This window comes from Rhinolophus sinicus, linkage group LG03, assembly GCF_036562045.2.
Source record: "Rhinolophus sinicus isolate RSC01 linkage group LG03, ASM3656204v1, whole genome shotgun sequence".
Taxonomy (NCBI): domain Eukaryota; kingdom Metazoa; phylum Chordata; class Mammalia; order Chiroptera; family Rhinolophidae; genus Rhinolophus; species Rhinolophus sinicus.
Window position 1 is genome coordinate 144,943,425 of NC_133753.1, and position 14,985 is coordinate 144,958,409.

Below are 14,985 nucleotides of genomic sequence, written 5' to 3' on the forward strand. Positions count from 1 at the left end.
CTCTCTTTCTCCCTCCCTCTCTAGAAGGAAAAAAAAAAGAAAGGAACTGTTTCATTTTGGTACCTGTAACTGCGGAAATTGAATCCATGTACACTAAGCAATCATTCTAACTGAAAAACAGAGGAGAAAGCACTATTGTAAGCCATGGGCTGTATTTTGGTTCAGCCACTTTCACTGCAAAAACCAGTCCATTTATATTGTTTTTGGTGGGTAGCAGGATAATTTGATCCACTTCAGTGATGCTGCAAGAATCTCTCTTTGCCTTCTGTTTTCTTGCAGGGCCCGCAAGCCCACTCCACTATTTCTCATCTGAAACAGATGTCCTATTTAATGAGAACCAGGTTTCCTATTCGCTTCCCTATGTCTTCGCCTCTTTGCCCCAGTGAGCAGATGAGCCCACAACCCTCTCTCCACAGCCCAAAGTTAACTAAGGTGCAGACAGAAGAGTAGAGTAGCCCCGTCTTAGCTGATTACAGTTTGGCGGCTGACGAGGGTGCATTTCCTGAGAATCCAGGACAATTCACTTTGCAGGCTTCTGTCTGTCACGCAGCTTCGTGCCCCAAGAGCGAGCCACTTTTCAAAATCTAACTTCTTTTTCTGGCTATAGTGAGAACGGGACTTCAGGGGAGTCCTTAACGTGGTTATTTATAAAGCCAATGCTGGAAACTAAGAGAATCTCACATACCAAAGGTGCTTCCCTTAACTCCAGTGTCTCTGGCACGTATGGAAAAGGTACAGGTAATGTAGGAATGTAGGAACTTCAGAAGGTGGTGGCAGGTGCCAGGGTGTGGCTGCAGATGTCTCCCTTTTCTCTTCCAGCAGAAGGAGCCACTTCTGAGAGAGAGAGAGAGAGAGAGAGAGAGAGAGAGAGAGAGAGAGAGAGAGACTGATTGTGGGAGGGAGGGAGGAAGGGAGGGAATAAGAGGGAGGACTTGGGGAGGAGGGAGGCAGGCGCTGGGGGAGAGCGCCGGCGAGGCTTCGGCTCACACGCACGCTGCCTCTGTTTGTACACAGTGCACTCCCCGCCGCCGGCTCCCTCCCTGCCGGCTCACGCTTCATTGTTCTCTAAGTCAGAAGCCCGGCAGCCTCAGAGGAGAGAGGGGCGCTAGCGGCTAGCCCAGTGTACGTCTGCGGGTCCACCAGCGCGGGTGACCCAGAGCTGCCGCGGGAGCCCGCGCCCCGCCCTGCCCGCCCAGCCTCAGCCAGGACCCACTCGCAGCAGAGGCTGAGCCGCCAGCAGCTCCCTGGAGCTCGCCCACCTCCTGGCACCGGAGCGCAGGCAAAAGGAAAAAAGAGATTCCTCTCTTTAGTCACCACTCTTTCTCACCCTCTTCAAGAATTTGTTTAAGGAAGAGCTGCGGGAAGAAGACGTCTTTCTGCATTCACTGTTGGGCGGGGTCTGCCGTTATCCTGAGGTGCCACCTTAGCGACACTGCCCTCCGCTTCGACCCCTGACCAGTCCAGGTCACGTCCGGGAGAAGGGATCATGAAGCGCTCGGTGGCCACTTGGCTCTTGGTTGGGCTCAGCCTCAGTGTCCCCCAATTCTGCAAAGGTGAGGCTGCGAGGCGGGCAGCTGGGTGCGGGACAGTCAGGGAGTCCCCTGGGAAATACCTTGCAGGGGGCTGGGGGTAGCCCCCGGGCGGCCAGGGCTAGCAAGCGCCGCGGGAGGCTCGGAGGCGATGGCACGCCTTGGGTTCCCCCAAAAGTGCTCCCGAAGTCAGAGCGAGTGAGCGGGGCTAAGCGGGGAATGGGGTTTGAGGGACTGGGGTGAGATCAAGGAAAGATGTGGACAGAGGGGTGGCGGGAGGGAACTGTTTTCTTGGGAACTAGAGATTCTGCAGTTCACTGGACCACCAGGTCGCAGCTCGAACCCTCCCTGGGCAGTGCTGGGGAAGCCCGCTACCTGCACCCGGCACCCGGCGGACCTTTGGTGGGGGCTAGAGCCAAGAAAGCAAGCTTGCTGAGGCGTCATCTACCGTTAGTTGAAATGCGAAGATGCTGGAGAGCCGCAGAACTGTCTGCCCCAGGGTGCGGTGCTTCCGCTCCTGGGGCTGGCTGAGAGGTTTGCAAATCCAAACCCAGGCGCTAGGAGTTTGGGCGGTGGGTGAGATGGAGACGGGTCTGACAAGTTGGTTGGGCTTTCTTTCGCTTCCCCCTCTGGGACTCACTGCATCGATTACAGAAGAGCCCTGGGAATTTGTCTCTCCTCTAACCCAAGGGGCCTCAAGCTTTTCTCAGCATTCGGTTAGGGTATAAGTGTAACTCTTGGAAATAGGGAATGGTGCGGTGCGAGACAACTCTCGCACCCCCACCCAAGAGCGGAAAAGTTGTAAGAGCTGGTCTGGTGCTGCTTTCCATGACTTGTGTGAAATAAACCAGCCTGTCAAAAAATAGAGGACTTTAGCAACTGTCCTGCCGAGTTCCACAGACGACTTCCAGGTCCTTTGGGAAGGGTGGCTTGTCAATACGTTCCTTGGTGCTGGCCCCGTCTCTGCGCTGTTGGTGGTTGAAGTTGGCACCAGAAAAGGGCAGGGGCTCTGGGGAGGTCGCACAAGGGGGTCTGCACCCCTTCTGCTCTTCTAAAGGTTCCGCAGGCTGCTTCAAGTGGAGAGCTGAGGGCACTACAGGATTTAAAATGCTGTGCCTCTAGAAACGGGTAGTTGAGTTAAAAAATGCGTTGACTAAAATCCATTTGAGAATAGACAGTGCATGAATATTCTGCACCATCCATGCATACACCAATCCATCTGTTTGTTTCACGGGGAAATTGTGTGCTCTTTGGCTACTGTTCGCCCAAGAAGCCTGGTGTTTCTGGCCACATGCCCTTGCTGCTCTGCCATAGGGATCCATGGCCTCTCTTTTGCTAGGCCTCCCCCCGCCCTCCCCCAGAGTGTGGCTATTTCCCCCAGCTTGTAGGCTTGTGTGTAGGTGTGTATCTCGTCTGTCTGCGTTTACAAAGTGCCCTTCTAGTGATCAGGCAGAGGCAGCCCAGTCCACTGAAGGTTAAGGAATGGTAATGGCTCTGTAGTTGCTTGGCTGAGTTCCACAGCGATATGAAAAAAAACAGCACTCCCACCACTGATATTTTTCCTTTCTCTTATTTTCCATCCGGATTTTTTTCTGCACTTTGATCCCTTAGCTAGAACGGGGAGGGGAGAACTGCAGGCCCTCCCCTCTCTTCCTCCCTTCCCAGCCTCTGTTCCCACCCCAAACAGGAAAACACACACTCACCCACTCACAGGCACCTACACTGTGGTACCGCCACCACCACCATCTGTCCCCGCCCCAAGGTGGAGGGCGGCGGGGTGGAGGAGGAGATGGTGCGTTTAGCGTGTGTAGCGGTGCTACCATTGCTGGGTCTGGTTGCAGGAGCTCTGGAGAGAGGAGTCCTGGCTCTCTGCAGCTAGGACCTCAGCTTCCTAAAGATGCCTATGCCTAGGGCACAGCTTACTCCTCCACTCAAATAAACCATGCTGAGGTTGCCTAGCCTCCCCATTCAGGCTGCTAGACGATGCTCGCGCAACTATGTACTCCGTATTCTTCAGTAGATCTCTCTCTCTCTCTCTCTCTCTCTCTCTCTCTCTCTCTCTCTCCCTCCCTCCCTCCCTCCCTCCCTCCCTCCCTCCCTCCCTCCCTCCCTCCCTCCCTCCCTCCCTCTCCCTCTCTCCCTCTCTCCGTCTCTCCCTCTCTCCCCCTGTGGGTAAAGGGAAAGAGGGCTTTAGAAAGAAACAGAACATTTTACAGGAGCAATTTTTGTTAAACTTGCACCTTTCTAATGTATTCTCTCCCAGCCCTGCAGAAGGCAGAGTGCAGCTTGCATGACAGTTCCAAACAATTAAACTTTGAGCAAACTTATTGAAACCAGTGTTAACACAGACTTTCACTTACGCACACCCACGCCCTCACACACGTCGTTTATCTAATGTACGTCTTTTAAAAATTGGTGTTTCCCTGTGTGGGTTGCAATTTCCATGCATTAATTAATGCCTGGGATTTGATAAGGACCTGTAATTCCTTTTATTAGTCGTTTTTATTTTAAAATTAAACCAATGGATCAGTCAGATTGAATATTTTATTAACTCTTAAATTATTCATCATTATGGGTTGCTCTAAAAAATCCAATAATATGCACACAGTTGCAGCAAGCACGTGACATCTTATGCAATATGTCCCTGTGCCTGCAGTTCGTGCCTGAAGTCTTCGAGCAAATGGCACTGTCTAAAACTGTCTAGACATGTCCTAAATACTATGAATCAGAATCATTGGCATTTGCGTTTCTTTTTCTTTCTTTCTTTTTTTTTTTTTTTTTAGTGAATGGCAATTTTCAGTTAATTCTACGTGAAAATAAATTAGTACCTGAAAAATCTCACTTGAAATAGCAGCACGATGCTTCTCTGATTAGTGTAGTAATATTGATGCTGAAAAACAGGTTTTTAAGTTTTTAAAAAACGTTACACAAATTTACGTGACCATTAATTTTATACTTTCAAAATAAGTGCTAACTTCAGGTTCCTAGTGAAGCATTTAAAAAAAATTTGAAATATTGAATTAAAAGTAATAAAGTGAATATAAAGTATCCTGCTGTGACTATTTGACACTAATGCCAAATCTTGGCCATGTCATACACTGTCGTGATACAACACACTTTTTTTTTTTTTTTGCTCTGGTCCTGAAACTTTTTTCCAATTATTCTTTTTCGGTTGTTTGCTTCCGGTGTACAAAACAATGTGATAGTTAGACATTTCACCCCTGACAAACTGATAACCCCCCTTCCCCAATCTATTGCCCCTCTGACATCATATATATCTATTACAATTCCATTGATTCTATTCCCTATGTTGTACTCCAGATCCCGTGACTATATGTACATTAAATTATAATTGACATACAATATTATTCAGCTTCAGCTTCGGTGTACGCTGCAATGGTCAGACATCTGCACCGTCTGTGAAGTGGTCTCCCTAATAAGACATGTGGCCATCTGATACCCTACAAAATCTTTATTGATTATGTTCTCTAAACTGTCTTTCGTATCCCCATGGCAATATTGTAGTTACCAATTTATGCTTTCTAATCCCTTCCCCTTCTTCCTCATCCCCACCACCCTCCCTTCTAGCAAACATAAGTTTTTCCTCTGTATCTCTGAGACTATTTCTATTTACTTTGCTCATTTATTCAGTTCTTTAGATTCCACATATAAGTGAGATCATACGGTATTTGTCTTTCTCTGACTGACTTATTTCACTTAGCATGATTATTCTTGAAATGTTTCCTTAGAATTGAAATATATTTTGTTTTAAATTTATATGATTTGTGAAAAATATTTATAATAATACAAATTAATGGTTAAAATTTGAAATGGTTTATTCCTCCTTGTATGGTCTTAAAGTAACAAAGATCTTCAACACCAGGAAAATGTATACCATTCCTAAACTCTTCTCTAAATTAAAACTCTTGTATATTTCTCAGATATCCTGAGGTTAATGTTCGTATAAAGCATGTATTTAGGATCTAAGGTATTTTTAATAAGTATGTTAATAAAATATGCTTTCATCACTAGATACATACATATGTATGACTTTTTCTTCTCACAAAATTATAGCAGTATAAAGTAAGGGTTGAAGTATACACGACTACAATAAAATAGCTTGGTTACCCAAAATCATTATGAAATATAAGGTTGACGATTTTGAGAATCTAAATTTATAGTCCACATTCTTAATTTCACTGATATTAAGGTAAAATTTTTAAGTAGGTAATTTATTTTTAAAACTTTTCATCTTTTGAAAGGTTTAAATAACGGTATGGATGTATACATTTATCATTTGTATACAGTTTTAAAATTTGTTTAACTTGTGTGTTTCCTAAAGCATAAGAAACTAATTCTGATATTTGTTGTTTACTGAACACACTTGAAGGTGCAATAGCATTGAGTGTGATTTATGATATAGTAGATTTATTATATCCTTGCAAAAACAAGACAAAACAAAACAAAACAAAAAACAGTGCAAAGTAAATCAGAATGTGTAGGTACTAAGAAACAATTACCAAATTTTGCACATGAGTAGTTAATGGCCTGGCTTCTGTCATAGCTAATAAATTTACTCTTTATATAGTTGAGTTTATGTTCTAAGTAGTTTGCAAACTGACATTATTATGAAAAAAAATAATAGAGAATCAAAGCCAAGCCATTCCTATTATTCAATTTTTATCTACATTTTAATAAAGATGCCTAGCATGTTTTTGTTTTTGTTTTCTTTTTTTTTCTAACTCACTGCCCATGTAATAATTATAATATGTTTTGGTTAATCAAATCAGACATGCATTTATATACAAAGAGTCAAATGATTTCTCATGTGAAGTAAGTAGTGAAAATTTTTTCTTAGTTATGTGATAATGCTAGAAATTAAGTACTACAAATGCTTAAACTGAATGAATTACCACTTAATTGTCACTGAAAATACCTCTAACATGTCTGATTTGAGGGAGTTGCTGAAGGTAAAATAGACTGGAATCAACTCTGCCCTTGCCAGCAGGTGTCAGGATAATCAGTGGAGATCTTTTAAAGGAAAGATGGAAAGAAAAAAAAAAAAAAGTAAACTAGTATATGCTAATCTGCAAATCCACATAAAGTGACTTTCTACTCTGTGTGAAAATGATATTATTAGTTAGTTTTCAGGGCTCCCCTGAAAATGAGAGGGAGTACCTACCTCTTGTACGACAGGATTTTAGCGGGAACAGCTCTAATTGCCATAGAAAAAAAAAGTGCATATCTAGGCTGAACCTTATTTTTCAGGGATCTCCTGAGTACCTTCAAGGGAAATCAACATAGAATATGAGGTGTTTGCAGTAGAAAAACTATTGTGAAATGTTTGGCATGCTTTTAAGCTTGTTCTTCATACCTACTGTACATTTATAAATGGAAATTATATTGATTTACATGGAGATATATATATATATATATATATATATATATATATATATATATATATATATATATCAACTATATAGTTATGCACATCTGTAGTACTAGTAAGAGATACTGCATAGACTTTTCTATCACGATTGTGAAGTGTATGTGTCCTGGAGCTTATAAGTTTCTAAATAATGTAAGCCGTGTGGCCAAAAGAGGCAAAATGACATGATAAATAAAGTTTTGTTTTTACCCATTTCAGTGCTTTATCAATCCTTATGTATGTGTCTATTGTGTATCAGTAGTTGTCAGTAACTTGATGTAATTTGTTTCTAATTGATCCTTAACTGATAACCTTTCCTTGCAAATAGGTTCTACCATCTGCTAATATAGCCCTTAAAAGCATGTTACAGATTCACCAGTATACCATTTCTACAAGTTCTCTCAGTTTTTTATACAATCCTGGACATCATACCAAACAGTCTCTCTCCAGTGGCATCCTTTCTGTGTCAGTGTCCTAAAAAAAAAAAAAAAAAAAAAAAAAAAATTTATCTTTCTCTCCCTCTCTATCTTTCTGTGTTCTCCCCAGCCACACCCTCAACATTTATTTCCTTGCTGCATAGCAAGTAGGGCAGAGCATTCATTATAAAATTCTATCATCATTCTTAAAAGGTTGCAAATCTCCAAAACTGTGGAATTTGCAATTTATTTTCTTGTGAGGCAAAAAAGATGAGAATGCGAAGCCTTTACTACTAAATCCTGAGGTTGAAAATATAAATGGAAATAAATAAGGATCTGAATTATGGAGCAACTCAGGATTTTACACCTTGATTTGATCACAGTGACCTGCCTAAAACTATCAACTGGGCAGTAATTTACTTCTCACTTGTAGAGAAGTCTCTTGCTTTGCCTGTAGCACATAACTGAGAACCTAGAAGAAAACATCAAAAACACCTGATCACCTAAAATAGATATTACATTTAGGCCTCATATCGTATAGAAAAGTCTATTTCTCTTGGTTTTTAAGTTCCTGGGTTCTCTGTAAACTAGATGCAGAAAATGAAATGCATATGAGGTAATAGGTCCGGCTTAGTCAGCAGCCATCAGACAAACAGGGGACTGAGGAAGTATATGCAAAAGCAGTGATACAGCGTAAATAACCAGAGACATTTATTGGCGAAGCGGGAGAGGAGGACTAAGTTTAAACGCTGAAAGGCATTACTGAGTGAAAGAATGTTATAATAATTGATGCCAATATTGGTTTTGCGTCCTTGACACAGACTCATTGCAGTATGTTCAACGTTGTAGGGTGCAAAGGCAGTAAAATGTATGCATCACTGAAGAGACTTTGTCAAAACTGGTTAAAATTGAAAACCTGTTTAATGGTGAAAGAGACAGATATCTGAAGAATTTGCTTGTTTGAAAACTTTATTTTCCCATCATGCAAGAGAAAAATGTTATTATATATGTATATGTATACATATATATACACATATATGTGTATACATATATAATAATATTTTTCTCTTGCATGATGGGAAAATAAAGTTTACACCTATATATCTATATATATATCTATATATATATATACACACATATATGTATGTATATATAGGTATATATATAGAGATAGATAGATAGATATTGATATAGATATATAGATATAGATATCTATACAGAATATTTCCCCCTAAAGTAACGAAGGTATCACAAGACATATTATTCAATTTTGAAGAGAAGTAGACCTTAGAATGCAGATAAGAAGTCCTACGATTATTTGGTTGTATTTTAGAAGAAAGTATGCTATTATTTTGTTTTAAAATGTGCATTCTTATTATGTCGAAAGTAACTGAGGATTTGTTCAACCGAAGATTTAATAGTGCATGAAGTAGAAAGGGGGATTTAAATAAAAGAATTTAAGTGTAGGCTTTATAAGTACTAAAGCACTCTTGAATGTGATTGCTACTATGGATAAAGATTGACTCTACGTCTTAGCTTTACTGTTTCTATTTTGTAAAACAGGTCTGTATCAAACTGATTGATCTCTTTAAAAATAATTTAATATAGGATAACAGTCCATAAATGGGAAGGCCCAGGTTTTAATCTCTTGTTAGATGGCATTGCGCTTGATTTCGAGGTAATCTCTAAATGGAGTTAGGCCACTATACATTCTTTAAGGTCTGTGCTTGGTGTTTGATAAAGTCATTTATTTTGCGAATGCAAAATAATCCTCTTAAATCTTTTCTTGTACTAAAGTCAGGATAACCATTTGCATTTTTCTCATACTGGAGATTATGTGAAGACAGGGCAAAAAATGGGCTCATGACTCTTAAGCAGAAAAGACTAGAACAGTCAAATGGGAACATTGAAGAATATTTTTATTTAAAATGAGTTGACAAATCCCTTCTGGTAATGCCGAGCAGTCTCTCAACTGTAGGCAGGAGTCTTCTCTCTCTGCTCACATTTTTTTGATGATGTCTGTCCTCACATTTTCTCTCCAAATGTGCATTCAACTCCAATTTTATCCACATTATTTTTCCTGTTTTCTTATTTATCATTTTTCTTTCTATAGTTTAACTTTTGTAGTGTAAACACTAACTTTTTTGAAATGTTATCAAGAGACAAACAAAAAGCAAATCATCATTCAAAATGCTTTAATATTTACACACCAAGTTCTTGTTTCATATTGTGTGTGCCTCCTTCATGTAAAACAAACCATACAACTAAATAACAACAACAAAACCGAAAACAGACACTCAATATTTATTGAAATGAATGGAGATATTCACCCCCCTCCCTTGTTCCAAATCAGTGTTCCTTAAGAAATACCCACTAATTTTAAACAGCAGTAAGTCTTTCATATAAAAAATAAGTCAAAAAGTAGTTTCAGGAACTTTAAAAGTTTTGTGTCTTACTTTTTTACAATCCATGTTGTAGATGAGCCTACTTTGAAAATATTAGGTTGGTGCAAAAGCAATTGTGGTTTTTGCAATTATTTTCAAACTTTTATACCGCAATTCCTTTGCACCAACCAAATACTTCTCAATGCTCCCGCAAGAGCATTGTTTAAAATACACGTACAATATTAATGCACAGACATGATATAAAGTGCTTTTTATGTTCATTATCCATCATCAATGAAAAGAATAACTACTTCTAAGTGATCGATTTCTTTGTTAGATACAAGGTTTTGACAATTCCAGCTAACTTTATTTTTGACCTAGAAAAATAGCTTTTCATATTATCAGTTTGTTTGTTTTTTCCTTTCTTCTCTTTACTTGGGAACTGCCACCATGTCAGTTTAAGCATCTTGTTAGACAAATTAAGAAGGGGCATTGATTCTGATACCTTTCTTAAGTACAGTTAATAAGTCTAGTATTTATTGATTACATGCTATGTGTTCCACTGTTTTAAGTACCATCTTTGATTCTCACAACAATTCTGAGGTAGCTGCTATTATTATTTACATATGAATGAGGAAATGATGATACAGAGTAGTTAAATAATTTCCCAAGATCACACAACTACGAAGTAGCTTGTTAGAATGAGAATCCAGTTTAAATCTGGAGCCTGCTTTCTTAACTACTAAATCATACTGTGTGACACATCCTGTATATTATGGAGATATTTTGTTAAAATGATTTTCTTATTTGCAAAACACACACATCAGATCTAATTACTATTTAACTAGTAGATATTTTGGAAAGAATAAATTATATTTATTCTTTGGGGACAATTTTTTTTTTCAATTTTCAAATTTAAGTTGGTACAGTGTCATATCTCTTTTCGCTTTCAGAAGTAAAGGTTGGCTTTCAGATTTTTTGGGGGAGATACCCAGAAAAAGGATTGCTGAGTCATATGGTAATTCTATTCTTAGTTTTTGAGGAACCTCCATACTGTTTTACAGTGTGACTGTACCAATTTGCATTCCCACCAACAGTGTATGAGGGTTCCTTTTTCTTCACAGCCTCTCCAACACTTATTATTATTTGTCTTGTTGATGATAGCTATTCGAACAGGTTTGAGGTGATATCTCATTGTGGTTTTGATTTGTGTTTCCCTAATAGCTAGTGAAGTTGAGCATTTTTTCATATAGTATTTGTTGGTCATTTATATGTCTTCTTGGGAGAAGGGTCTGTTCAGGTCCCCCACCCATTTTTTAAATTGGGTTGTTTATTTTTTTGTTGTTTGTTAAGAGTTCTTTATATTTTTTGGATATTGGCCCCTTGTTGGAGGCGTTGTTTGCAAATATCTTCTCCCATCCGGTTGGTTGCCTCTTTGTTATGGTGATGGCTTCTTTTGCTGTACAGAAGCTTTTTAGTTTCATTTATTTATTTTTACTTTTACTTCCCTTGCCTTTGAGGTTAAATAAAGAAGACATTAATCTCATTTAACAGATAAGGAACCTGAGGTTCAAAAAAGTCACATGACCTGTAATTCAGCATGACCTGTAATTCAAGCAACCAGTGACAGAGTTTGAACTTGACTCTGCATGTTCTGATGTCAATTTTTTTTTTTACTCTTTTCTGGTATACTGCTTACCTTGAGGCAATTATAGTTCTGCTTTTTCTCAGTTCTTGGATGCACAAAATGAGAAGGAGAAATTGGTATACTACTTCTTGCTTTTTTGAAACTATTCCAAACTGCTTCTCAGTCCAACATTAACACTTTCTTACCATCAGCATATAATACCTTCTTTCCTCTTTGGAGCCCATTGCTAACCATCATGACATCCAAGTCTCCCTCAATGGCTTCAAAACGTTGTTTTGTCTTTAAAATTTGTGACTCTTATAACAGTCTGGTATTAAATTTCATGGAAGTTCCCAACATGAATGATTCTCATCTTCGTTTTTAGGAATGAAATGCTTCGTTTTAAGCATTTAAGGAAATGCTATTTATTAGACTGTGTTATCACCTGAGTTGCTCAGGTACTAGTACTTTAAATTTCTTGGACTTATCAGAATCTTCTGTCTTTCTACTTCTCCTCGCCCTGCATTCCCACTGAACCCACTGCTCTAATTTTCCGTCCTTCTTATCGCTCTTCTTTCAGAAACTGGTCTCTGTGGTTATCCATTTCAAGAGGTATTCAACCACATATGAATTTCTCAGCTCAGATACTTTCACCATTTTTGCTTTATTAAGTCCCAAAATAAGGTAGTTTCCAAAGTCCCTTTTCCATCCTATCACTAAGAAAAGTGGAGTGCTGTCAAAAGGTAGTAGGATCCAGTGGAAATACTGGAGGAGCTGAAAGGCTGAGTCGGGGTCCTAAAGGAAAGGAACAATAAAAATAGAAAATGATGGTATAAGGAGTAAGATTATGGAGGCATTGAAGTAATTATACTGTCTTTATAATTATTGATAACAACAATTTTGGGAGTATGACCATAGAAGTTATGGTTGATGGAGGGGAGACGATAAGATCATTGGAAGAAAGTGTCAAGGCATGAATGGCCAGATTTTGGGAAAATCATCTATGTGAGTAATGAAATCTCCAAAAATTATACCAGGAGAAATATTGGAGAAAATGACAGTGAACCAGGAACAGAAATCTTCAAGGAATGAGGGCATATGATACAGAGATCAGGATATAATATAATAAGGGATCAGTTTTGGGAAATAGAGATATACACGTATGACATCAAATTAAAACTGGACGGGAAGATGTTCAGGAAGTAGCATTGAGAAGCAAGAGGGACATGTGCCATATCTAAGGTCTAGAAGATGTGGGAGAAAACACAGTATTCAGTTAAGAGGGCTTCAGCGTAAACAGTGACTCAGAGGAGAGCTCAAGTCTTCTAGAGCAGTCTTCTTGAGATGAGACTGTGTATTTTGGGGTCTGCATAGTTTAGGTTATAGGGAATGTCAACGTCTGTCTTATGGCTTTAATCCTTGCCCATGTTTGAATCAGTTGCACAGATGGTTCTTACTGGAAAAAAAACATTATTAGAGGAGTATTTATTTTTGAGTTCCAACATCCTCATAATTGTGCAACCTAGTACACATTTTTCCTCAAATCTACTTGTTTCAAATATTTGTAAACCATAATGTTTCTTCTTTAGTATCTGACATGCTAAAGCCATACATATTTTTTTTTCCTTTAATCTGTGCTTGTAAGCTATTCCTTTCATCATTTTAGTTGTTTCATTTGGAATCTGTCCAAGTAGCCTGCATATTTATTCAACAGGCTTGCCAAAAACTCAACAAAGAATTCCAGGGATATGTTTCCTTAAAATGATGCCACACACTTTAATCTGTACCTTTTAATTTTGCAAATAAATTTTTAGTTTTTAATCCATTATTTTGTTAGTTATGTTTTTCTATCAGAACGTCTTTTTCCAAGTAATACTTATCTATGTCTCTTTTTCATAATTTTATTTTGCATGTGCCTTCCTTGGAATTTTCTTTTCATTTTTTTAAAAATTCTGTATTTATGATAATTATTGTTACTATCATATAATGCATGCTCTGCCCACAGAATCTCAGAATGACCTAACTTCATTTCCTGCAAATTATGTTATCATCCTATTTATTTTTATTTTTATATCATGTACATAATGCAGTGCACACATTCCTATCCCTAGCTTTTCATTTTTAATTTTACATTCATTCCTTTTTGGGTCTTTAAGTATTTATTATCTTCTTGAGACTATCATCTTTCTCTATTTTTCTTTTTTCTATTTCTGTATTTATTTCTAGCTGTTTCCTTCCGTATGTTGCCATCTTCAGCCCTTGGCTCCCTTCTCAGTTTAAACTGCACAACCCCAGAGGATTTCTCTGATCACCTTCTCCAAGTAATCAATACTCCAACACACACATGGGCACACCATCTATCCCTGTCATTATTCTCTATCCATTTTTTTTAAATTATAGCATTTTTCAAAAATTACAGTTATATAATCACTTGCTTATTAGCTTATTTTCTTTCTTGTTTCCAATGTATTGTGAGCTCCATGTGGACATCTGTTTTGTCCCCTAATATGTATTCAGCTCTAAACATGGTGCCTTAAATATGGTAGGCATTCAATTAATATTTGTTGACTGAACTTTTGCATGCATCAGTGCATGAAACATATGAATGAAAACAACTATGCTGGTAGGTATATAAATCTTTCTCTGGTTAAAAAAATGTGTTCCTTTGATAGACCCATTAACTTGTTTAATACATTCTTATCTACTTGATGCACTGACGTGTGATTTATGGCACAAGTGATACACTTTCAGAAAGCTTTAATGCTTTAGTAGTGACATACGCTAAGAGCTGACTAAATAAATGACCTACTTTTTTCCATAGCTGTCTAATTTATAAACACCTTGAAAGCAAGATTCAGGTTTTACCTTCAATTATCAAATTGCAGCAAAACAGTGTGATTGTATATGGAAGATAGGCAGTAAGCTTTAGACTGTCATTTTGTTATCAAGGGTTGACAAAAAAAGTATGTGCAGCAAATTCAAAGTACTTGGCATTTTTAATTGTCAGATGGGGAACCTGCAGGTAACCCTTTAATCAGCTAATTTCCCCAGTGCCCTGGTAATCACTCCCATAAGCTCCACCAGCAATAACTTTCCTCCAACCATAACTTCTTTCCCTCCTCCCAACACACAGTCACACCTGCTGAACCCAGATGTACTTGGCAGAGGGGAAAAGACAGCACCTGGGAGCTGTGTCTGTTCAGGAGCCTCCAAAACAGCTCTGTTTAGAGTTGTTTGTGTAATGACAATCTGCATGTAACGGCAAACTGCTGTTTATTCCCCATAGGACAACTATGCTTCTACCTTTCTTAAATGCTTCAGTGGTTCTTAAACAATTTGTATGCTTGTGACCCCAGTAATCGTGTGATTTCCATTCCTAGTCCAAAAGCTCAGAAAACTACATCTTTATAAAAAACAGTATACAACAGTAAATTATTGTGTAGAATTAAAATGATAAAATCTTATAATATGCCTTGCTCTTTTGTATGTGATAAGAAAGAAACTTTGGCAATTTTTTTGAGGGGCAATTCATTCTTTATCCTTGTTTTAAAGTTTGAATTATTTTTGAAGCTATAAGTATATACTCATTGAAGAAACATTA

At 38.6% G+C, this 14,985-nt stretch overlaps 1 protein-coding gene across 1 annotated transcript in view; it reads left to right on the plus strand.

Annotated features, from left to right (window-relative positions):
- Positions 1-836: 836 nt before the first annotated feature.
- Positions 837-14,985, plus strand: part of EDIL3 (EGF like repeats and discoidin domains 3) — a 385,902-nt gene continuing 371,753 nt past the window's right edge. Inside the window, exon 1 of the mRNA XM_019746385.2 lies at positions 837-1,553. Coding sequence (XP_019601944.1) covers positions 1,487-1,553 — 67 coding nt within the window. The 5' untranslated portion in view covers positions 837-1,486. The remainder of the gene's footprint in view (positions 1,554-14,985) is intronic.